This window comes from Salvelinus fontinalis, chromosome 6, assembly GCF_029448725.1.
Source record: "Salvelinus fontinalis isolate EN_2023a chromosome 6, ASM2944872v1, whole genome shotgun sequence".
NCBI lineage: Eukaryota > Metazoa > Chordata > Actinopteri > Salmoniformes > Salmonidae > Salvelinus > Salvelinus fontinalis.
The window spans coordinates 47,676,856-47,702,143 of record NC_074670.1 but is presented as its reverse complement, the minus strand read 5'-3'; the positions used below and the strand labels follow the sequence as shown (position 1 = coordinate 47,702,143).

At 53.7% G+C, this 25,288-nt stretch overlaps 1 protein-coding gene across 2 annotated transcripts in view; it reads right to left on the bottom strand.

Annotated features, from left to right (window-relative positions):
* Nucleotides 1-12,752: 12,752 nt before the first annotated feature.
* The window catches only part of LOC129857951 (protein diaphanous homolog 1-like), a 73,327-nt gene continuing 60,791 nt past the window's right edge, over nt 12,753-25,288 (bottom strand). For both annotated transcript variants that reach the window (XM_055926667.1, XM_055926668.1), the window contains 5 exons: nt 16,729-16,793; nt 15,869-16,048; nt 14,457-15,044; nt 13,073-13,187; nt 12,753-12,925 (listed from right to left, as the gene is read on the bottom strand). In XM_055926667.1, the coding sequence (XP_055782642.1) occupies nt 12,846-12,925; nt 13,073-13,187; nt 14,457-15,044; nt 15,869-16,048; nt 16,729-16,793 (1,028 nt within the window). In that variant the 3' untranslated portion in view covers nt 12,753-12,845. The remainder of the gene's footprint in view (nt 12,926-13,072; nt 13,188-14,456; nt 15,045-15,868; nt 16,049-16,728; nt 16,794-25,288) is intronic.

Here is a 25,288-nt window from a genome sequence, read left to right as displayed (position 1 = left end):
CACACACACACACACACACACACACACACACACACACACACACACACACACACACACACACACACACACACACACACAGATCCTAAGTAATGGAGCAGGGCTAACACACACACACACCTCTCTCTAATAATACCACAGATTAACACACACAGTCCATTCCTTAAAGGTCGCAAATTAAGGTCAGAAAGCAAAAAGTGACCTAACCCACAAACCCCTGTAAATACCATGTCTGGTTTAAATGCCATGCTGAAGGCCCTACGGCAGGCTATATGTAAGCAGAGCCAGGAGGAGCCTAGGGCCATTCCCCTCTCTCTAGGAAGAGTCGGACTGGAAGGTTGAATGCTAGGGATATAGTTTAATATCGGCGAGTTCGTAACTGGTTAGGAACAGTGGAACTGGAAGGTTTAGAGAGATACTGCGAGACTTTGGCAATTAAGCCATTGTTCTACTTACCCAGAGTCAGATGAACACATGTTTTGGGGTCTCTTTGCGCAGTAGCATACACTAGCCTACCTGTAGACTTCTAGTCATCGCGCTAATGCTAGTTAGCCAAACTACCCCCGACTTCCTTCATACTGCACGGCACACAGAGACCTAAAAAAACGCCACGTGCGAGTTCCTCCGACTCTGGGTAAGTAGAAAACGTGCTTAATTGCCAGGATGTAGCCGTATCCCTTCTATGCTAGGGAGAGAGAGTATCAACTCCAGGAGGTTGAGTTGGCAACTGGTATAGTAGTCATAAGGACGGGAAGAGATATCAGGAGCTGCAGATGGAATATGGGAGGTTTTAACTGTCTTTCAGCGAAAACCCTGAAGACTTCCCTGCACCTTGGGAGAAAAAAAAAGTGATATTCGAACAACTCAAAACTGGAGAACGGACGCCTAATGCGACAGCGTCCGCTGTAGGCAACGGTTAAATGACTGTTGCTGTTGGTATGAACATAGCTTCATATACATCTCTCCCTCTCTCTCTCTCTCTCTCTCTCTCTCTCACACAGCTGAGATAAGAGAATAAAAAGACAGGAGAAGAGGAAGGTAGGAGAGAGGAGCGGAGAAGAGGAGGGGGCACTATCTTGTCATCTGCGTCTTTGAAGACGTTCCTTCCCCCCCCCGCTTTTTCATTCCCTGCCATCGGTGGCATCAAAGTCTGTGGCTAGGTAGTATGCCTGTGTGTGTGTGTGTGTGTGTGTGTGTGTGTGTGTGTGTGTGTGTGGGTGTGTGTGTGTGAGAGAGAGAGAGAGCCGAGTGCCAATGAGTGTGCCAGTGTCTGTGTGTGCTCGTGTGGGAGAGCAAGTGTGTGTGTGTGTGTGTGTGTGTGTGTGTATGAGAGAGTTTGAGTACGTGTGTGTGCTACCCCTTAGGGAGGCCTAATAATGAGAATAAACCAGCAGAAACAGTAGCAGACTCCGAGGGCTGCCATAAGCAGGAGCAGGGTAGGCAGGCCCAATCAGTCTACACTCTCTCTCGCTCTGTGTGTGTGTGTGTGTGTGTCTGTGTGTGTGTGTGTGTGTGTGTTGACAACACACACTTTCTCCATCTCTCGCTCCATGTTGATTAAACTGCTTCTAAACATAGATATGGCCCTCGTATCTCCCCTTCCCCATCCTCTCTCGCCACCCTCCTTCCAGCATTAAAACACCCGCCCCCCCAATCCTTCCCTAACACACTTCGACACACACACACACACACCAAATGAAGAGAAAACGGTCAGATGAAAAAGAGAGAAGGGAGAGAATCAGTCCTTAAAAGAATGGATGGGGTAAAAGAGTGGGCGGAGGAAGATTGTAGGTGTTGCATATCACTGCCTGGATCCTTCCTTTTTCTCTTTTCAAACCCAGCTGCTTCATGCCTAACTCAGTAACAGGCCGCGCTGGGTTCCTAAACACTGGGCTACTTAGCATCTGTAACAAGCTTTCAACCAAATCACCCCAATTAAACACACACACACACACACACACACACACACACTACTCGCCTGTCACATCGGAGTGTGTATTTATATGCTAATGGTGTTGGGAGCTGAGATTGGCGCGCCGCTTGGCTCGGCGGTCGGGGAGTGAGCGGCGAGGAGCGCGGAGCGGGCCGTTCAAAACCGGATAATCTCCAGGAAGAGAAAGTGGAGAGAGATTAAGCACACAGCCGTGATGAAGTGGCGAGGGCACACTTCATTTGCATGTAAAACAGAGGGAGAGCCAGGGAGAAAGCGAAAGCGAGAGATGGAGCGAGAGTGTGTGTGTGTGTGTGTGTGTGTGTGTGTAAATAAGCTGTTGCTTGTTGGCAGGCAGCAGCACGAGGAGCTCACAGATGTGTTCTAACGCGATAACGACTGATGAATGAGCGGTTTTCTCGAACGGCTCGCAACGATAAAGAGATTCTGAATTATGAGCTTTCGCTATCAGCAGCCGAGGAGAAGGAACGAACGCAGCAGCTTAGAAGGCTGCTGTGCAAAGCCAAGCTAATACACAGCTAATGTGGGGCTTAGCGGTAGCCTTATCCGTACCCAAAGTACTGTACAGCACTCCAAGATAAACATTCGCACGCACGCACACATCACATCTTCGCACACACACACACACACACACACACTCAGCCAACCTTAACTTACCAAAGGTCTGCACACTGTAAACTCAAGACACAAGCACGCCACACACACAGCCTTACTGCAATCCAATAGTTGTGTAGTAATTCAGTGAGAGGAAAAATGGCGGGGGTGAAGACGGGTATTTGAAACATTGGTGGATGAATGGACGTATGGTGGGGGAGAGAGAGCGAGAGCGAGAGAGTGAGTGTTTTTGGCTCTGGCATTAGTGACCTACGCATTAACCTGTCTCCCTCAGGCCCAGCCGGCACACAGCATGGTTTATTAACGACTAGCAACCACCACGGACCCCCCACACACACACACGCGCGCGCGCCCACAAACACACTCAACCAATTTGAACAGAGATAACGCGTAAGGCCCATTACCGAAGCACGTTGCATAGGCATTTGAAAAACCCACACATAAATCAAAGCACACACACACACAGGCTGTGCCAGTGTGCCGCAAACCCATTTAAAAACATTTAAGCTGTTTATTGGCAGATCTTTACATTTTAAAAAATGGCCCAAAGGACAAGACACCATGCAGATAGGGCTGCCTGTGTGTGTTGCGTAACAGACACATTCACGACACTTTCTCCTCCCCGGGTGAACAAATGTTACCCTGCGACTTCTCCGATAGGAATAAGTGAAGACAAACCAACAGCTGGCGGGACAGATAGAAAGGAGGGAAGGAAGGTGGAGGAGAGAGCGAGGAAAAAGGAAGACAGACCGATGAGGGGGGGGGGTCCATCTACCTATTTTGACAGACGGGTTCCCTGCCTCACGGCATCTCTAAACCTCGTCCCAAAACTCAAATAATGATCGTGATATCATTCCGCCAGATAGGCACAGGCTACTTTGTAGTTTAACCTTTAATTGAGAAGGTTTTTTGGGGAAAGCCTTTCCCATCTACCAGAAGACTGTTTTCATTAGCATCATCGCTAACGGCCACACCAAGTGGCAGACATACCATATACACAGACAGAGGGCAATTCCCTTTCCCTCAACAAAAAGCCGCAGGAAACACAAATCACTGACGCGATCCGTTCATGTCTTATGACGAACTTGGGTAAATTAATTAATTTAATAAACGTTGCTAATTCCCCGACTAGGTTTCTTTGAGTTCTGTTTCATGTCTAGATGCCTCGTTTCTGTTTGCGAGCTCCGCGTTGCGGATTTTATAGGGCCCTTATAAAAACACTCCAACTCCTCCCTACTGACTCTACAGCCTGGCTAGAACACACAGCACCGACTGCCCTTAAAATATTACAGGTTGACATATATTGGCATGAGTCTTGTCCTGGAGGCAGGACCTGAGTGATTTCCCCTTAGATAGGCCAGCTGCAAAGTCAAAACTGCCTATATTGATTTAAAAATCAGATTTCAGGACTTTGTGGCTGTGCCAGCTAAGTGAGCAGAGCTGCCCCCCGGAACAAGATTCATGAAGAAGAAGAAAAAAAGAACACTAGCCTGCTAAAATACTTCCTCTTTTTAAACGGAAGGTTTAACTTTAGTTCATCAGTATCCATTTTTACCGCTGGTGTGAGAGGCTGCGATGAGGAAGTCCTGTCAACCCACCAAATTACACACGGGTGTGTGATTAACGGGCCAGTGTGACCTGTACTGCAGAGGATACATCATTAGGATGGAGAGAGGCCAGGCAGAGAGCACAGAATAGTCTTAGTGAGAGGAACACATGGACACACACACACAGAGATGTGGACCTGCGTGCACACACACACGTATAACACCCTCACACAGTGTAGGAAATTGATTTCCGTTGAACACAGGGAGATCAAAGGAGTCATTATAATTGGTGTGTAAGTGCTGTGGAACACCCCAACAGACAGAGACACACACGCACTTTTAAATAAAAACACGTAGGTAAATGTTCAACATATACTTATAGTGCAGCCGTCCAAAGGCCATATGGAAAGAATTGTGACAAAGACGTGAGAACCTTATTGCCACCCCTATCAACGACGGCTGTGTGTGTGTGTGAGACTAGTAGGGATCAGAGCGGGGAGTGTGAGCCTCAGCACGCCACGACTTGCCATCCGGTAACCGTGGTAATGAAGTAGGTCGCTGTATTCATCGTGGCGCGGCGAGGGGGCGTAGCCAGCGCCGGCTGGTGGGGTGTCACTGAGCGTGCTCCGTAGGGGGGAGGATAATCTCCACGGAGACAGAAACCAGGCCGCTGTGCTGCTCAGGTGTGCCACAAACAAATGAACGAGGGAAGGAGGGAGGGGGAGGAAGAGAGGAGGATGAAAGGAGAGAAGAACATATGCAGGCATCACCATGCCTTGAGACATCTTGAAACTTGTATTGGAAATGGAGATGAAGGAAATTGAGTAAAATCGAGAGAGGAGATGGGGAGAGACGAGGGAGGTGAAGGAACGAGGAGGGAGGGAGAGACGAGGGAGGTGTGGGAACGAGGAGGGAGGGAGAGACGAGGGAGGTGTGGGAACGAGGAGGGAGGGAGGAGAGGGCTGGTTTGGGAAACAAAGGGTTATTAAAATCATCACCATATTAAGAGGATTAATATGCTTCTGGCCCTTTCTCACTTCCATATTAATCGATACAGTAACATCCCCTCTACTCATCCCGATATGTATTTTCTCTCCTCCTGTCCTCAACTCTCTCCCTCACTGTCCCCTCTCCTTTCCTGTTCCTACCTCCTTTCCTGTCCCCTGTTCCTACCTCCTTTCCTGTCCCTACCTCCTTTCCTGTCTCCTGTCCACTCCCCTGTTCCTACCTCCTTTCCTGTCTCCTGTCCACTCCCCTGTCCTGTCCACTCCCCTGTCCTGTCCACTCCCCTGTCCTGTCCACTCCCCTGTCCTGTCCACTCCCCCTGTCCTCTCTCCCCCTGTCCTCTCTCCCCCTGTCCTCTCTCCCCCTGTCCTCTCTCCCCCTGTCCTCTCTCCCCCTGTCCTCTCTCCCCCTGTCCTCTCTCCCCCTGTCCTCTCCCCTCTTCTCCCTCACCATCTCCTGTCCTCCCACTCTTCTGTCCTCCCACTCTCACGGCATCCCTCCTTTCCTGTCCCCTGCCCTCCCTCCTGTCCTGTCCCCTGCCCTCCCTCCTGTCCTGTCCCCTGCCCTCCCTCCTGTCCTCTGCTCTCCCTCCTTTCCTGTCCACCCTCCTTCACCGTCTCCTGTCCTCCCTCTCCCCTTCACTATCTATCCCGTCCTCCAACTCCCCTTCACTATCCCATGTCCTCCCTCCTTTCCCGTCCTCCCCCTCTCCATTATTCCCTGTCCTCCCCCTCTCCATTATTCCCTGTCCTCCCCCTCTCCATTATTCCCTGTCCTCCCCCTCTCCATTATTCCCTGTCCTCCCCCTCTCCATTATTCCCTGTCCTCCCCCTCTCCATTATTCCCTGTCCTCCCCCTCTCCATTATTCCCTGTCCTCCCCCTCTCCATTATTCCCTGTCCTCCCCCTCTCCATTATTCCCTGTCCTCCCCCTCTCCATTATTCCCTGTCCTCCCCCTCTCCATTATTCCCTGTCCTCCCCCTCTCCATTATTCCCCTTTCTCTTGCTTTTTCCCTATCCTCTGTCCTCCCTCCCTCCCCCTGTCCTCCCCCTCCCTCCATCTCTCTTTCCTACTAATTGGCCTATCTGAGGAGCAGACATCAAAAGGCCCCTGCTATCAAACACTGTGCTAGCTTGTGCCAGAAAAGGAAGAACAGAAAAAAAAGTAAATAAAAAAAGGGGGGGGGGGCACTGAAGAGATCGAGAGGCAAGAGAAGAGAGAGGAGAGGAATATTCAAGAAAACGACCGGACACGAGCGCTTCAAAAGGGCAGAAATTAGAGCCAGAATCTCACACACACACACACACACACACACCAGGGAGAACAGTGAGATATGGGTTTATAGAAGCACCACACGTCCACTTTCTTAACTATACACATAAAAGCAGTTTTACGCGGCTTATTTCAACAAACAAACTAGCAACTCAGCTGCAAACAACTGACGGTAAAAGACAAATATTCCAAACAGCTATCGAGAAAGAATGAGAGAAGGGCTGTGAAGGTTTAAACAAAGTTGGGATCCTTAACTCTAAAAAAAAATCCCTTGGTGAAAAACAACATTTTAAAATCACTGTGCAGTTACCACAACTTTTTTTTTTGGCTATAAATACCTGGGGAAAGTTGTGTAAATTAAATAAAGTGAACCGTAGGATACTTTGGTGAAGCGTTGAAAAACGCAAGACAATACATTGCGAGATACAGATTACCAAGACATTCTTTCGCCCTGCCCTCTCTCTCATGCTGGCTCCGCCTCCTCGTGCACTTCGCCAGAGATCTGTATGTAACGACAAGACGCTCATGTCCCCGCCCTAACAAATGGGAGTCGTTGTCCCCAAAAGGTGGGAACGCAGGTGACACGCTTGCCTTCCCCGCCTTGTGGCAACTGCTTATAAGTTAAGCGTAACTATAAGAAATCTAAGATGTGTCAAAGAAATTCTATCCAGCTCAGGGCTCCAGCTATGCATGTGGTTTTCTAACTTGCTAGCTAAGTGGCTAGATGGCAAGATCAAGCAGAGACATTCAAACCCTCCTGGATCAAGATCCCTGTTAGCTAAATTGTATTGTGCATCAAATAGCGCCCCTTGTAATACCGTATACCCCGGTATGGTACGAAAACGGTAAGACGGCATGAAAATATGGATATCACCCTATCCTATCCAAAAATACCGTATCTTAGGAGCCGATTCCTGGCAGAATCGAATCTTGTGTCGACACCGGGAGTTGAAGTGCAAGGCGCTGAGGAATCAATTATTTTGGAGTCGACTCACCACCACTACGTCATCTTCCTTACCTTTGGGGGGGGGGGGGGGGGAGGGCAAGCGGTAGCAGAGAAGTCCTCTACGACAACAATTTGACAACACTTTTAAATGAGAAGGAAATGCAAACTTCGGGGAGGTGGAGTACAGGCGGAGTAACGGTAACAATGCTGAACCATCTGAAAGAGACGCAACCCGTTGCCGGCAGGAGCGCAACTGCACTGGGAATTCACGTCACAGGAAAAAAAAAAGAAGAAGATAAAAAGTTGCTTTTCAAAAGAGAACCAAGCAGCTATAGAGAGAGATAGAGGCACAGATAAGGGGGGGGAGGGGGGGGGGGGGGGGGTTGCGGCGCCATCAGCTCCGAGCACCGCCGCCGCATCCGTGAGGCCATCGACCCGCAACCCAGCCCGCAGCGCTGAACGGTGCGCGCGTGTGTTTGCAGACAGCAGATGGGAGGGGTCAGGGGGCTGACGGAGGCGTCGTTTCACCAGGCTGAGCAACGAGGGATGGGAAGAGGAGTGCAAATGGAGCCGCTGCAGAGCCTCAGAAGCGAGGGTTGTTTTGTTAGCTTGTTTATATTGGCGGTATTGGAGTGGAGTGATGGGTAGAGGCGAGAGGTCAACCAATGTAATGAGGACTGGCTGCTTATCACGGTACACAACTTGCAGGCTCTCGCGCTAACAAACACATTGGACACACACACATTGGACACACACACAAGTAGGCAGTCAGAGGGAATTGGAGCTATTGAAAAGGGCAGCGTGTGTTTACAGTCAGATATCAGAAAAGGTTATCAGACATCAAATGGGACAGCTGTGTCTCAGCCAATCACACAGAGGGACCAGAGGCATGGTAACGAATCACAGACTGACAGCAGACCTTAACCACTCCGTAGAGGTGAATGCTGATGGGACAGCTGACAACCTTGACATTTCAACGACTCGGACAGCCAGAGAGAGGGTGTGTGTGTGTGTGTGTGTGTGTGTGTACACACGTTTGAGTGACTATATGCACGTTCGTAAGAGTGAGACAGACTGTGTGTTCTGATTGCACCGCAGCTGAAGGTCGATTGAACAAGCGCGGGGGGCACACACACACGTTTTGTCCCCTGAGGACGGTGGGCAGAGCGTCCTAGCTGTAATGATGAATATGGAGCAGAAGGCTCAGTGACACAGGAACAAGGTGACAAAGGAGAAGCTGGACAGGTGAGGGGTGTGTGGGTTGACAGTAGGACAGCACTCTGTGCCAGGACAGCAGGTGGCTAGTCACAGGGCATCAGTGACCTCTTCCCCCGCCCCATCCCTTCGTCCTCGCCTCCCTCTGTCCACCCCTTCCCTCCTCTCCTCCCTCTGTCCACCCCTTCCCTCCTCTCCTCCCTCTGTCCACCCCTTCCCTCCGTCCACCCCTTCCCTCCTCTCCTCCGTCCACCGCCTTCCTTCCCTCTCCTCCGTTCCCTCTCCTCCCTCCGTCCACCCCTTCCCTCCCTCTCCTCCCTCCGTCCACCCCTTCCCTCCCTCTCCTCCCTCCGTCCACCCCTTCCCTCCCTCCGTCCACCCCTTCCCTCCCTCTCCTCCCTCCGTCCACCCCTTCCCTCCCTCTCCTCCCTCCGTCCACCCCTTCCCTCCCTCTCCTCCCTCCGTCCACCCCTTCCCTCCCTCTCCTCCCTCCGTCCACCCCTTCCCTCCCTCTCCTCCCTCCGTCCACCCCTTCCCTCCCTCTCCTCCCTCCGTCCACCCCTTCCCTCCCTCTCCTCCCTCCGTCCACCCCTTCCCTCCCTCTCCTCCCTCCGTCCACCCCTTCCCTCCCTCTCCTCCCTCCGTCCACCCCTTCCCTCCCTCTCCTCCCTCCGTCCACCCCTTCCCTCCCTCTCCTCCCTCCGTCCACCCCTTCCCTCCCTCTCCTCCCTCCGTCCACCCCTTCCCTCCCTCTCCTCCTTCCGTCCACCCCTTCCCTCCCTCTCCTCCTTCCGTCCACCCCTTCCCTCCCTCTCCTCCTTCCGTCCACCCCTTCCTTCCCTCTCCTCCCACCCCTTCCTTCCCTCTCCTCCCACCGTCCACCCCTTCCTTCCCTCTCCTCCCTCCGTCCACCCCTTCCCTCCCTCTCCTCCTTCCGTCCACCCCTTCCCTCCCTCTCCTCCTTCCGTCCACCCCTTCCTTCCCTCTCCTCCCACCCCTTCCTTCCCTCTCCTCCCACCCCTTCCTTCCCTCTCCTCCCTCCGTCCACCCCTTCCTTCCTTCCCTCTCCTCCCTCCGTCCACCCCTTCCTTCCTTCCCTCTCCTCCCTCCGTCCACCCCTTCCTTCCTTCCTTCCCTCTCCTCCCTCCGTCCACCCCTTCCTTCCCTTCCCTCTCCTCCCTCCGTCCACCCCTTCCTTCCCTCTCCTCCCTTCCTTCCTTCCCTCTCCTCCCTCCGTCCACCCCTTCCTTCCTTCCCTCTCCTCCCTCCGTCCACCCCTTCCTTCCTTCCCTCTCCTCCCTCCGTCCACCCCTTCCTTCCTTCCCTCCCTCTCCTCCCTCCGTCCACCCCTTCCTTCCCTTCCCCTCCCTCCGTCCACCCCTTCCTTCCCTTCCCCTCCCTCCGTCCACCCCTTCCTTCCCTCTCCTCCTTCCGTCCACCCCTTCCCTCCCTCTCCTCCCTCCGTCCACCCCTTCCCTCCCTCTCCTCCCTCCGTCCACCCCTTCCCTCCCTCTCCTCCCACCGTCCACCCCTTCCTTCCCTCTCCTCCCTCCGTCCACCCCTTCCTTACCTCTCCTCCCTCCGTCCACCCCTTCCTTCCCTCTCCTCCCTCCGTCCACCCCTTCCTTCCCTCTCCTCCCTCCGTCCACCCCTTCCCTCCCTCTCCTCCCTCCGTCCACCCCTTCCCTCCCTCTCCTCCCTCCGTCCACCCCTTCCCTCCCTCTCCTCCTTCCGTCCACCCCTTCCCTCCCTCTCCTCCCTCCGTCCACCCCTTCCCTCCCTCTCCTCCTTCCGTTCACCCCTTCCCTCCCTCTCCTCCTTCCGTCCACCCCTTCCCTCCCTCTCCTCCTTCCGTCCACCCCTTCCTTCCCTCTCCTCCCACCCCTTCCTTCCCTCTCCTCCCTCCGTCCACCCCTTCCTTCCCTCTCCTCCCTCCGTCCACCCCTTCCTTCCCTCTCCTCCCTCCGTCCACCCCTTCCCTCCCTCTCCTCCTTCCGTCCACCCCTTCCCTCCCTCTCCTCCTTCCGTCCACCCCTTCCCTCCCTCTCCTCCTTCCGTCCACCCCTTCCTTCCCTCTCCTCCCACCCCTTCCTTCCCTCTCCTCCCACCCCTTCCTTCCCTCTCCTCCCTCCGTCCACCCCTTCCTTCCTTCCCTCTCCTCCCTCCGTCCACCCCTTCCTTCCTTCCCTCTCCTCCCTCCGTCCACCCCTTCCTTCCTTCCCTCTCCTCCCTCCGTCCACCCCTTCCTTCCTTCCCTCTCCTCCCTCCGTCCACCCCTTCCTTCCTTCCCTCTCCTCCCTCCGTCCACCCCTTCCTTCCCTTCCCTCTCCTCCCTCCGTCCACCCCTTCCTTCCCTTCCCTCTCCTCCCTCCGTCCACCCCTTCCTTCCTTCCCTCTCCTCCCTCCGTCCACCCCTTCCTTCCTTCCCTCTCCTCCCTCCGTCCACCCCTTCCTTCCTTCCCTCTCCTCCCTCCGTCCACCCCTTCCTTCCTTCCCTCTCCTCCCTCCGTCCACCCCTTCCTTCCTTCCCTCTCCTCCCTCCGTCCACCCCTTCCTTCCTTCCCTCTCCTCCCTCCGTCCACCCCTTCCTTCCTTCCCTCTCCTCCCTCCGTCCACCCCTTCCTTCCCTTCCCTCTCCTCCCTCCGTCCACCCCTTCCTTCCTTCCCTCTCCTCCCTCCGTCCACCCCTTCCTTCCTTCCCTCTCCTCCCTCCGTCCACCCCTTCCTTCCCTTCCCCTCCCTCCGTCCACCCCTTCCTTCCCTTCCCCTCCCTCCGTCCACCCCTTCCTTCCCTCTCCTCCTTCCGTCCACCCCTTCCCTCCCTCTCCTCCCTCCGTCCACCCCTTCCCTCCCTCTCCTCCCTCCGTCCACCCCTTCCCTCCCTCTCCTCCCACTGTCCACCCCTTCCTTCCCTCTCCTCCCTCCGTCCACCCCTTCCCTCCCTCTCCTCCCTCCGTCCACCCCTTCCCTCCCTCTCCTCCTTCCGTCCACCCCTTCCCTCCCTCTCCTCCCTCCGTCCACCCCTTCCCTCCCTCTCCTCCTTCCGTTCACCCCTTCCCTCCCTCTCCTCCTTCCGTCCACCCCTTCCCTCCCTCTCCTCCTTCCGTCCACCCCTTCCTTCCCTCTCCTCCCACCCCTTCCTTCCCTCTCCTCCCTCCGTCCACCCCTTCCCTCCCTCTCCTCCCTCCGTCCACCCCTTCCCTCCCTCTCCTCCTTCCGTCCACCCCTTCCCTCCCTCTCCTCCCTCCGTCCACCCCTTCCCTCCCTCTCCTCCTTCCGTCCACCCCTTCCCTCCCTCTCCTCCTTCCGTCCACCCCTTCCTTCCCTCTCCTCCTTCCGTCCACCCCTTCCTTCCCTCTCCTCCCACCCCTTCCCTCCCTCTCCTCCTTCCGTCCACCCCTTCCTTCCCTCTCCTCCCTCCGTCCACCCCTTCCTTCCCTCTCCTCCCTCCGTCCACCCCTTCCTTCCCTCTCCTCCCTCCGTCCACCCCTTCCTTCCCTCTCCTCCCTCCGTCCACCCCTTCCTTCCCTCTCCTCCCTCCGTCCACCCCTTCCTTCCCTCTCCTCCCTCCGTCCACCCCTTCCTTCCCTTCCCCTCCCTCCGTCCACCCCTTCCTTCCCTCTCCTCCCTCCGTCCACCCCTTCCTTCCCTCTCCTCCCTCCGTCCACCCCTTCCTTCCCTCTCCTCCCTCCGTCCACCCCTTCCTTCCCTCTCCTCCCTCCGTCCACCCCTTCCTTCCTTCCCTCTCCTCCCTCCGTCCACCCCTTCCTTCCCTCTCCTCCCTCCGTCCACCCCTTCCTTCCCTTCCCCTCCCTCCGTCCACCCCTTCCTTCCCTCTCCTCCCTCCGTCCACCCCTTCCTTCCCTCTCCTCCCTCTGTCCACCCCTTCCTTCCCTCTCCTCCCTCCGTCCACCCCTTCCTTCCCTCTCCTCCCTCTGTCCACCCCTTCCTTCCTTCCCTCTCCTCCCTCTGTCCACCCCTTCCTTCCCTCTCCTCCCTCCGTCCACCCCTTCCTTCCCTCTCCTCCCTCTGTCCACCCCTTCCTTCCCTCTCCTCCCTCTGTCCACCCCTTCCTTCCCTCTCCTCCCTCTGTCCACCCCTTCCTTCCCTCTCCTCCCTCTGTCCACCCCTTCCTTCCCTCTCCTCCCTCTGTCCACCCCTTCCTTCCCTCTCCTCCCTCCCTCCCTCAAACTCTAAACCCAATCCTTCTCACCTAGGGAGCACACCGTCTCATGGAGAATGAGACAACTCACAGCCAGTACGCACACAGTCCCTGACAAGCAGCAGCAGAGCTCGTTAGAACGCACACACACACACACACACACACACAACAGTCCTGGCACGCAACACAATGTATGTGTTCTTACCTTTGGAGGCTGTTGGATGGATGGAATGGAAAGAGGGGGGGAGAGAGAGAGAATTAAAAGACAATCCTCATCAGTAAGCCAACTTTAGAGACAAGTGCAATGCTGACAGACACGGACACATGGTGCCATGGTACACACACAGGCGGACACACTCACTCTTGGTCTGGGAGGAGAAGGCCAGGGTGAGTTTGGCAAAGAGCTCGTTGTTCTCATAGCGATCCTCGTTGGCCTTTGTCCAGAAACTCTTCTCAGACAGATCCTCATATCCAATCTGTACCAGGGGGTGGGGGGGGTGGTAGAGAGAAAGATAAATGCCTTTTGAATCCTTCCATCCAATTTTGCAAAAAAATCATTCATCCATCTATACAGCAATCAAGCGAGAGATGGACAGAGGAAGAAAGAAAGAGAACAAGAGAACAGGGATGCTAAAGGAGGTGAGGGAGTGGGGAGGGGGGTGGGGGGTGCAGAGAGAGACACAAAGAAGAGGAGAGGAAAGAAGTAGTAATTTTCCCTGATCCTTATTCTCCTCCACACAAAAGCCATGAGCTTCACACAACTAGCCCTGTCACACACAGCGAGAGAGAGGGAGAGAGAGAGGGAGAGAAACAGAGAGGGAGAGAAAGGAATCCATTCCCTTTATCCTCCCTCCTGTCCTCCACCATCGCCACGGCGCTCACTTTCTTCTCTCTTCCAACCATCAACACCACCTCCTCACAATTAAGTGCCTTTCCCCCCCCCTCCAACTCTCTCCCCTTCTTCTCTTCCCCCTTGTTGGTTCTCTCATCAAAGAGCAGAGCAAAGAAGAGAGAGAACGGGGAAGCGAAATAGAGAGAGGAAAGAGAGGCAGGATCAGAGGAGAGGTAGTAACTTCAACGAGATATGAGCCTTTCATTACGAAAGATGCCTCTGGGAGGGGTTGTGGGGGTGAGGGAGGCGGGGGGGGGGGGGGGGGGGGGTGGGGGGGGTGGGAGAATGTGATACAGGGGCTGAAGGGCCGAGGATAATTCTTTTTCATTTTTATTTTTACATTTAAATTACAAAAGAATGCTGTCCTCTCTAGCAGCAATTTAATTATCTTCCACCAGCGGAGTTAAAAGAAGCAGCCTTATTAAAAAGCAATTTCTGTGACATCCTCGTCAAAGAGCTCTCACCAACCCCGTCGAACGAACGGAGAGGGGAGGGGGGGGGTTGGAGTGAGGGAGGAAGGGAGAGAGAGAGAAACTAAACGCTGATGAACTCAGCTGAAGCCATTAAACAGTAGCTTTAGGCTAAAGAGAGACAGAGGGCCGTTTTGATGTTTTAACCATCGCAGATGAGAGGGAGGAGAATACAGGAACAGAGACACACTCACATAGGGTCACAGTCTTAGGATGCACACACACACACACACACACACACACACACGCTGACAATAACTAAAGATGTTGCTGTTCTCTTGATTCCTATGCCCGCGCACACTAACAAAGGCTCGTGCTGTAATGAAAAAGAAGGCTGATTCACCATCTAACACACACTCCTTGTCTCTCTCCCCCGTCCTCACCTTGCTCCAGTTGGCTCTCTTCAGCTGCACCTCAGGCTTGTACTCCTTCTTGGGCGACAGGCCAAAGGGCAGAGGGGGTGGCACAGGGGCTCCCCAGCCCCCCATACCAGGAGGAGGAGGGGGCATGCCCATGCCAGGTGCAGGAGGGGGTGGAGGGGGCATGCCAGGACCACCAGGGAGGGGAGGAGGGGGGCCGGGCATCCCTGGTAGGGGTGGTGGCGGAGGGGGGCCGGGCATCCCTGGAAGGGGTGGTGGCGGAGGGGGGCCGGGCATCCCTGGAAGGGGTGGTGGCGGAGGGGGGCCGGGCATCCCTGGAAGGGGTGGTGGCGGAGGGGGGCCGGGCATCCCTGGTAGGGGTGGTGGCGGAGGGGGGCCGGGCATCCCTGGTAGGGGAGGAGGGGGAGGTGGGGAAGGGAGGAATGATTGGCCGGGTAGGGGTGGAGGAGGGGGCACGGGCATCCTAGCTTGCCCTGGGAGGAGAGGTGTGCCTGGGAGAGGGGGGGCAGTGGGAGGAGCAGGGCCAACTGGGACATGGACCGTGACGACTCTGGTCTTGGCCTCCTCCAGATCCTTATTGAGCGTCTCTATCTGGAGAGAGAGAGCGGGACGGATAGAGGAAGAGAGAGAGAGAAACATATTAGTTAGAGGAGGTTTTACTTTACTGTATGAAAGCACCATACTACTAAATCATGAGAAGACATTTTGTCTTTCTAAATTAGTGTGTGTGTGTGTGTGTGTGTGTGTGTGTGTGTGTGTGTGTGTGAGATTGAGTGTGTCTGCCAACATGTTCTTGTGACAGAGGGACAGAGAATTGCTCCTCACTGAACTCTGGCTGTCCTTATGAGCATTCAGACAGCCTCATATGGGGGGAAAGTGAGAGACATGTGATTAGTGTTGTCGCGATACCAGAATATCTACTTCCGACCATCACGACACCAGAAGTCAGAGAATGGCACTTGATCCAGACCGATAAATTCAGCTACTGCTCTGTTCAAAGGCTGGGCCGTCTTCTGAGTTCAATATCATTACAATTTAAAATTGTTTCAAAAAGACTACTGGTGCAGCACTGGGACTCGGACACTTTTCTTCCTCCCTCCCTTCATCCTCTTCATCCCTCCATCCTCCTCCTCATCCTCCCTCTCTCTCTCCATCCTCATCTCCCTCACTCCATTCTCCCTCCCTCTCTGTGTGTCAGTTGAGTCTAACACTTTTGGAGCTACTTGCCGCCGAAGCCCTCAGTATTTTCTCCTCCGTTGGTATTGGTGAAGGGGAGTTTAGAGTGCTCTATTCCACTCTTGTTGGTAGAGTAGCGGAAGCTGGAGCTCTGGTTTCCTGTGTGTGTGTGTGTGTGTGTGTGTGTGTGTGTGTGTGTGTGTGTGTGTGTGTGTGTGTGTGTGTGTGTACACGCGTACCTGTTCTTTGAACGTGTTGATCTGTCCCAGTAAGGTCTGATTCTCGCCCTCTCTCGCCTGCTTCTCAGAGCCCAGAATCTCCTTCTCAGCGGCCAGCTCCTGGACTCTCTGTTCATAGTCTCCCTCCATCTTCTTCAGCTCCGCCTGCAGCTCATGGCGCGCCGTCAGCTCCGCATTCAGCTACGGGGAAGAGAGAATAGCAGAGTCAGGCCACAAAATGTGTACAGAGGCTTATTAAAAATGGCACAGAGCTCAATGTCAAGTTATTGAGCAACATGAGTTTACAGGGTAAAAAAAACAAAAAAAACACACCGCTTAAGTGTCCAATGAAAATAACACAAACACACATTCTCAAATATACTTTCACACACACACAGCTGGTTTGGTGTTTCATTTGCAGATACTAGCTTTCCTCCTCTTACGGACAGCTTTCTGACAGTCTCATCCCTAATCCTGCCAGTATGAGGCTGCCAGCAACTACCCTATCAACCAACGTGTGTGTGTGTGTGTGTGTGTGTGTGTGTGTGGTCAGTGGCAGACACCGAGTGTGGTTGTCCATATTCCATGGAATAGGTATGATTATGTGGGTTTTATCGTGTGAATGTGCGTGTGTACGTGTGATGGAGATAGTTTCAGCTCACTCTTTGCAATTATCCTGTCAGACCTTTTTTGTGTGTGTGTGTGTGTACGCGTGTTAGTGTGTGTTCTCCATCAGGAAGCGGTCAGGCATGTGTGTATTCATTCTCCTCTTTCTCATTTAGACTGGTAGTTGTGTGTCAGGGAGAGGTGAGTTCGGAGAGAATCTCATTACAATCCTGTGTGTGTGTGTGTGTGTGTGTGTGTGTGTGTGTGCATTTCACCTTCTTCTCCAGCTCTATGGCCTTGGCCTCACTGCTCTGCACCTTGGTCTTGTCCACCATGTTGTCTGTGGGGAGACCGAGCGAGGGATGAGAAGAAGAGAAGAGGGGTGAGAGTGCGTTCCAGGCAGATCTGATCACGTCTCAGAGATGAGGCATTGTGCCCTTCAGTCTGGCACTCGTTCACACACACACACGCGCACGCACGCACGCACGCACGCGCACGCACGCACGCACACACGGCGCCCTTCACTCTGCCTGCGTATCCATCAGTCTGCCTTTTCTTATCACACTCCTCAAAGTCTAGATCTGTGAGTCGATTGCCCAGGCATCTCATTATGTAGTCTGATCCTATCTGTGGGGAGCTGTCACAACCCATCTACACACCCACACCGACAGACACCCACAGAGACACCCACATCTGCCAGGAAACACTAATCTTCTAATCTCTCACAACACTTTATTCTATTCATCTTTCCCACTTTTTCGTTCGGTTTTCCATTTTCAACCCCGTCTAAAGAAACTGAACTGAGAAACAGCCCCAGGAGACGGAACTAGGGCTGGCACAACTGCCGTATCCTTCTGTAACCGACGATTATGGATGAAGACCGCCTTGAAAATAAAATACCAGCGTTTCAAAAAGAAAAAAGACCCATTTTATGAGTGTGTGTGTGTGGAACGAACTGCTGACCGAAGACAGGAGGCCCGGGCATTTCCGCGGTTCAGTCCATTTCCACGGTTACATGGACTCCTTACAACGTGATGAAACGTTGGTGTTTCTCTTTGCTGAAACAAGCAAGTATTTCTAGCAAAGGAGTCTACGGTTGCCTAGGCAACAACCCCCTTCCAGCAGCAGCGTAAATGTGCGTAAATTATTATTATTTATTTGTTTAAAGGACCAATAAGTCATTCAAATTTCGATGACCGTCACTGCCCTAGACGGAACCTCTGACTGACCCATCAGGGTGGCTCGATAAGCAGGGGGTGGAGTCAGGGAATGTCTATTTGGCCAATAGGAGGTGGTTGTTGGTGGGACTGGAGTCCACAGGTGGTAAGGGGTCCCGGGGGTAGGCTGAGCATGTGCAGAAACGTCTGCTCGGCGTGGAAGGGAAGGCTACCGGGGGATTTGCCGAGAGAGAGAGAGAGAGAGCGACAAACAAGGCACAGCGCTCAGAGAAAGGAGGGAGAGAGAGAAATAAGGAAGAGAGAAATAAGACGGAGAAAGAATAATCCAGGAACAGCATTAAAGAAGAAAAATAAATTGAGAAATTACGAAAAAAAATCCAAACAGGATAAGAAAAGATAAGGAGAGAAAGAGTAAGAAGAGCAAGGAGAAAGAGAATGAATGACGAACAGAACATAGTCGATGGGAGAGAAGAGGGGGAGCAGTTCCGTTGTCTGTGAGGGAGAGTGAGTCCACGCCGTCATCAGACCAGGACTAAATGGAACAAGCCTCGAACAGAACCTAAAAAACAACTGTGTGCACAATTTCCAGAGTTCAAAGAAAAACACGAAATAATGCATGCAAGGCAGAGTTGGGCTGCTTTCCACCGATAATAACAGCAACCTTAAAGGAGGCCAGAGTGTGGGTACGCATTCAGAAGCAATATATATATAGAAATATAAAAGAGAGAGACAGAGCGAGAGAGACAGAGCGAGAGAGACAGAGCGAGAGAGACAGAGCGAGAGAGACAGAGCGAGAGAGCCAGAGCGAGAGAGACAGAGACAGAGCGAGAGAGCCAGAGCGAGAGAGACAGAGACAGAGCGAGAGAGCCAGAGCGAGAGAGACAGAGACAGAGCGAGAGAGCCAGAGCGAGAGAGACAGAGACAGAGCGAGAGAGCCAGAGCGAGAGAGACAGAGACAGAGCGAGAGAGCCAGAGCGAGAGAGCCAGAGCGAGAGAGCCAGAGACAGAGCGAGAGAGCCAGAGCGAGAGAGCGAGAGAGCCAGAGCGAGAGAGCCAGAGCGAGAGAGACAGAGACAGAGCGAGAGAGCCAGAGCGAGAGCGAGAGAGCCAGAGCGAGAGAGACAGAGACAGAGCGAGAGAGCCAGAGACAGAGCGAGAGAGACAGAGCCAGAGACAGAGCGAGAGAGACAGACAGACGGAGCGAGAGAGACAGAGCGAGAGAGCGAGAGAGACAGACAGACGGAGCGAGAGAGACAGACAGACGGAGCGAGAGAGACAGACAGACGGAGCGAGAGAGACAGACAGACGGAGCGAGAGAGACAGACAGACAGACAGCGAGAGAGACAGACAGACAGACAGACAGAGAGCGAGACAGACAGACAGACAGAGAGCGAGAGAGACAGACAGACAGACAGACAGAGAGCGAGAGAGACAGACAGACAGACAGAGAGCGAGAGAGACAGACAGACAGACAGACAGAGAGCGAGAGAGACAGACAGACAGACAGACAGAGAGCGAGAGAGACAGACAGACAGACAGAGAGCGAGAGAGACAGACAGACAGACACAGACAGAGAGCGAGAGAGACAGACAGACAGACAGACAGAGAGCGAGAGAGACAGACAGACAGACAGAGAGCGAGAGAGACAGACAGACAGACAGACAGAGAGCGAGAGAGACAGACAGACAGACAGACAGAGAGCGAGAGAGACAGACAGACAGACAGAGAGCGAGAGAGACAGACAGACAGACAGACAGAGAGCGAGAGAGACAGACAGACAGACAGACAGAGAGCGAGAGAGACAGACAGACAGACAGACAGACAGAGAGCGAGAGAGACAGACAGACAGACAGACAGACAGAGAGCGAGAGAGACAGACAGACAGACAGACAGACAGACAGAGAGCGAGAGAGACAGACAGACAGACAGACAGACAGACAGAGAGCGAGAGAGACAGACAGACAGACAGACAGACAGAGAGCGAGAGAGACAGACAGACAGACAGACAGACAGAGAGCGAGAGAGACAGACAGACAGACAGACAGAGAGCGAGAGAGACAGACAGACAGACAGACAGACAGACAGACAGAGAGCGAGAGAGACAGACAGACAGACAGACAGACAGACAGACAGACAGAGAGCGAGAGAGACAGACAGACAGACAGACAGACAGACAGAGAGCGAGAGAGACAGACAGACAGACAGACAGACAGAGAGCGAGAGAGACAGACAGACAGACAGACAGACAGACAGAGAGCGAGAGAGACAGACAGACAGACAGACAGACAGAGAGCGAGAGAGACAGACAGACAGACAGACAGACAGACAGACAGAGAGCGAGAGAGACAGACAGACAGACAGACAGACAGAGAGCGAGAGAGACAGACAGACAGACAGACAGACAGACAGACAGACAGACAGAGAGCGAGAGAGACAGACAGACAGACAGACAGACAGAGAGCGAGAGAGACAGACAGACAGACAGACAGACAGAGAGCGAGAGAGACAGACAGACAGACAGACAGACAGACAGACAGAGAGCGAGAGAGACAGACAGACAGACAGACAGACAGACAGAGAGCGAGAGAGACAGACAGACAGACAGACAGACAGAGAGCGAGAGAGACAGACAGACAGACAGACAGACAGAGAGCGAGAGAGACAGACAGACAGACAGACAGACAGACAGAGAGCGAGAGAGACAGACAGACAGACAGACAGAGAGCGAGAGAGACAGACAGACAGACAGACAGAGAGCGAGAGAGACAGACAGACAGACAGACAGACAGAGAGCGAGAGAGACAGACAGACAGACAGACAGACAGAGAGCGAGAGAGACAGACAGACAGACAGACAGACAGAGAGCGAGAGAGACAGACAGACAGACAGACAGACAGAGAGCGAGAGAGACAGACAGACAGACAGACAGACAGACAGAGAGCGAGAGAGACAGACAGACAGACAGACAGACAGACAGAGAGCGAGAGAGACAGACAGACAGACAGACAGAGAGCGAGAGAGACAGACAGACAGACAGACAGAGAGCGAGAGAGACAGACAGACAGACAGACAGAGAGCGAGAGAGACAGACAGACAGACAGACAGACAGAGAGCGAGACAGACAGACAGACAGACAGACAGAGAGCGAGAGAGACAGACAGACAGACAGACAGAGAGCGAGAGAGACAGACAGACAGACAGACAGACAGACAGAGAGCGAGAGAGACAGACAGACAGACAGACAGAGAGCGAGAGAGACAGACAGACAGACAGACAGAGAGCGAGACAGACAGACAGACAGACAGACAGAGAGCGAGAGAGACAGACAGACAGAGAGCGAGAGAGACAGACAGACAGACAGACAGAGAGCGAGAGAGACAGACAGACAGACAGACAGAGAGCGAGAGAGACAGACAGACAGACAGACAGAGAGCGAGAGAGACAGACAGACAGACAGACAGAGAGCGAGAGAGACAGACAGACAGAGCGAGAGAGACAGACAGACAGAGAGCGAGAGAGACAGACAGACAGACAGACAGAGAGCGAGAGAGACAGACAGACAGACAGACAGAGACAGACAGACAGACAGAGAGCGAGAGAGACAGACAGACAGACAGACAGAGAGCGAGAGAGACAGACAGACAGACAGACAGAGAGCGAGAGAGACAGACAGACAGACAGACAGAGAGCGAGAGAGACAGACAGACAGAGCGAGAGAGACAGACAGACAGAGAGCGAGAGAGACAGACAGACAGACAGACAGAGACAGACAGACAGACAGACAGACAGAGACAGACAGACAGACAGAGAGCGAGAGAGACAGACAGACAGACAGACAGAGAGAGAGACAGACAGACAGACAGACAGAGAGCGAGAGAGACAGACAGACAGACAGAGAGAGCGAGAGAGACAGACAGACAGAGAGCGAGAGAGACAGACAGAGAGCGAGAGAGACAGACAGAGAGCGAGAGAGACAGACAGACAGAGAGCGAGAGAGACAGACAGACAGAGAGCGAGAGAGACAGACAGACAGAGAGCGAGAGAGACAGACAGACAGAGAGCGAGAGAGACAGACAGACAGAGAGCGAGAGAGACAGACAGACAGAGAGCGAGAGAGACAGACAGACAGAGAGCGAGAGAGACAGACAGACAGAGAGCGAGAGAGACAGACAGACAGAGAGCGAGAGAGACAGACAGACAGAGAGCGAGAGAGACAGACAGACAGAGAGCGAGAGAGACAGACAGACAGAGAGCGAGAGAGACAGACAGACAGAGAGCGAGAGAGACAGACAGACAGAGAGCGAGAGAGACAGACAGACAGAGAGCGAGAGAGACAGACAGACAGAGAGCGAGAGAGACAGACAGACAGAGAGCGAGAGAGACAGACAGACAGACAGACAGAGAGCGAGAGAGACAGACAGACAGACAGACAGAGAGCGAGAGAGACAGACAAACAGACAGACAGACAGACAGAGAGCGAGAGAGACAGACAGACAGACAGACAGAGAGCGAGAGAGACAGACAGACAGACAGACAGACAGACAGAGAGCGAGAGAGACAGACAGACAGACAGACAGACAGAGAGCGAGAGAGACAGACAGACAGACAGACAGACAGAGAGCGAGAGAGACAGACAGACAGACAGACAGACAGAGAGCGAGAGAGACAGACAGACAGACAGAGAGCGAGAGAGACAGACAGACAGACAGACAGAGAGCGAGAGAGACAGACAGACAGACAGACAGACAGAGAGCGAGAGAGACAGACAGACAGAGAGCGAGAGAGACAGACAGACAGACAGACAGAGAGCGAGAGAGACAGACAGACAGACAGACAGACAGAGAGCGAGAGAGACAGACAGACAGACAGACAGACAGAGAGCGAGAGAGACAGACAGACAGACAGACAGAGAGCGAGAGAGACAGACAGACAGACAGACAGACAGAGAGCGAGAGAGACAGACAGACAGACAGACAGAGAGCGAGAGAGACAGACAGACAGACAGAGAGCGAGAGAGACAGACAGACAGACAGAGAGCGAGAGAGACAGACAGACAGACAGAGAGCGAGAGAGACAGACAGACAGACAGACACAGACAGAGAGCGAGAGAGACAGACAGACAGACAGACAGACAGAGAGCGAGAGAGACAGACAGACAGACAGAGAGCGAGAGAGACAGACAGACAGACAGACAGAGAGCGAGAGAGACAGACAGACAGACAGAGAGCGAGAGAGACAGACAGACAGACCAGACAGACAGAGAGCGAGAGAGACAGACAGACAGACAGACAGAGAGCGAGAGAGACAGACAGACAGACAGAGAGCGAGAGAGACAGACAGACAGACAGACAGACAGACAGAGAGCGAGAGAGACAGACAGACAGACAGACAGACAGAGAGCGAGAGAGACAGACAGACAGACAGACAGAGAGCGAGAGAGACAGACAGACAGACAGACAGAGAGCGAGAGAGACAGACAGACAGACAGACAGACAGACAGAGAGCGAGAGAGACAGACAGACAGACAGACAGACAGAGAGCGAGAGAGACAGACAGACAGACAGACAGAGAGCGAGAGAGACAGACAGACAGACAGAGACAGACAGAGAGCGAGAGAGACAGACAGACAGACAGACAGACAGACAGACAGAGAGCGAGAGAGACAGACAGACAGACAGACAGACAGAGAGCGAGAGAGACAGACAGACAGACAGACAGAGAGCGAGAGAGACAGACAGACAGACAGACAGAGAGCGAGAGAGACAGACAGACAGACAGACAGAGAGCGAGAGAGACAGACAGACAGACAGACAGACAGAGAGCGAGACAGACAGACAGACAGACAGACAGAGAGCGAGAGAGACAGACAGACAGACAGACAGAGAGCGAGAGAGACAGACAGACAGACAGACAGACAGACAGAGAGCGAGAGAGACAGACAGACAGACAGAGAGCGAGAGAGACAGACAGACAGACAGACAGCGAGACAGACAGACAGACAGACAGACAGAGAGCGAGAGAGACAGACAGACAGAGAGCGAGAGAGACAGACAGACAGACAGACAGAGAGCGAGAGAGACAGACAGACAGACAGAGAGCGAGAGAGACAGACAGACAGACAGACAGAGAGCGAGAGAGACAGACAGACAGACAGACAGAGAGCGAGAGAGACAGACAGACAGAGCGAGAGAGACAGACAGACAGAGAGCGAGAGAGACAGACAGACAGACAGACAGAGAGCGAGAGAGACAGACAGACAGACAGACAGAGACAGACAGACAGACAGAGAGCGAGAGAGACAGACAGACAGACAGACAGACAGAGAGCGAGAGAGACAGACAGACAGACAGACAGAGAGCGAGAGAGACAGACAGACAGACAGACAGAGAGCGAGAGAGACAGACAGACAGAGCGAGAGAGACAGACAGACAGAGAGCGAGAGAGACAGACAGACAGACAGACAGAGACAGACAGACAGACAGACAGAGACAGACAGACAGACAGAGAGCGAGAGAGACAGACAGACAGACAGAGAGCGAGAGAGACAGACAGACAGACAGACAGAGAGCGAGAGAGACAGACAGACAGACAGACAGAGAGAGAGACAGACAGACAGACAGACAGAGAGCGAGAGAGACAGACAGACAGACAGAGAGAGCGAGAGAGACAGACAGACAGAGAGCGAGAGAGACAGACAGACAGAGAGCGAGAGAGACAGACAGACAGAGAGCGAGAGAGACAGACAGACAGAGAGCGAGAGAGACAGACAGACAGAGAGCGAGAGAGACAGACAGACAGAGAGCGAGAGAGACAGACAGACAGAGAGCGAGAGAGACAGACAGACAGAGAGCGAGAGAGACAGACAGACAGAGAGCGAGAGAGACAGACAGACAGAGAGCGAGAGAGACAGACAGACAGAGAGCGAGAGAGACAGACAGACAGAGAGCGAGAGAGACAGACAGACAGAGAGCGAGAGAGACAGACAGACAGAGAGCGAGAGAGACAGACAGACAGAGAGCGAGAGAGACAGACAGACAGAGAGCGAGAGAGACAGACAGACAGAGAGCGAGAGAGACAGACAGACAGAGAGCGAGAGAGACAGACAGACAGAGAGCGAGAGAGACAGACAGACAGAGAGCGAGAGAGACAGACAGACAGAGAGCGAGAGAGACAGACAGACAGACAGACAGAGAGCGAGAGAGACAGACAGACAGACAGACAGAGAGCGAGAGAGACAGACAGACAGACAGACAGAGAGCGAGAGAGACAGACAGACAGACAGACAGACAGACAGAGAGCGAGAGAGACAGACAGACAGACAGACAGAGAGCGAGAGAGACAGACAGACAGACAGACAGACAGAGAGCGAGAGAGACAGACAGACAGACAGACAGACAGAGAGCGAGAGAGACAGACAGACAGACAGACAGACAGAGAGCGAGAGAGACAGACAGACAGACAGACAGACAGAGAGCGAGAGAGACAGACAGACAGACAGACAGACAGAGAGCGAGAGAGACAGACAGACAGACAGAGAGCGAGAGAGCCAGACAGACAGACAGACAGAGAGCGAGAGAGACAGACAGACAGACAGACAGACAGAGAGCGAGAGAGACAGACAGACAGACAGACAGACAGAGAGCGAGAGAGACAGACA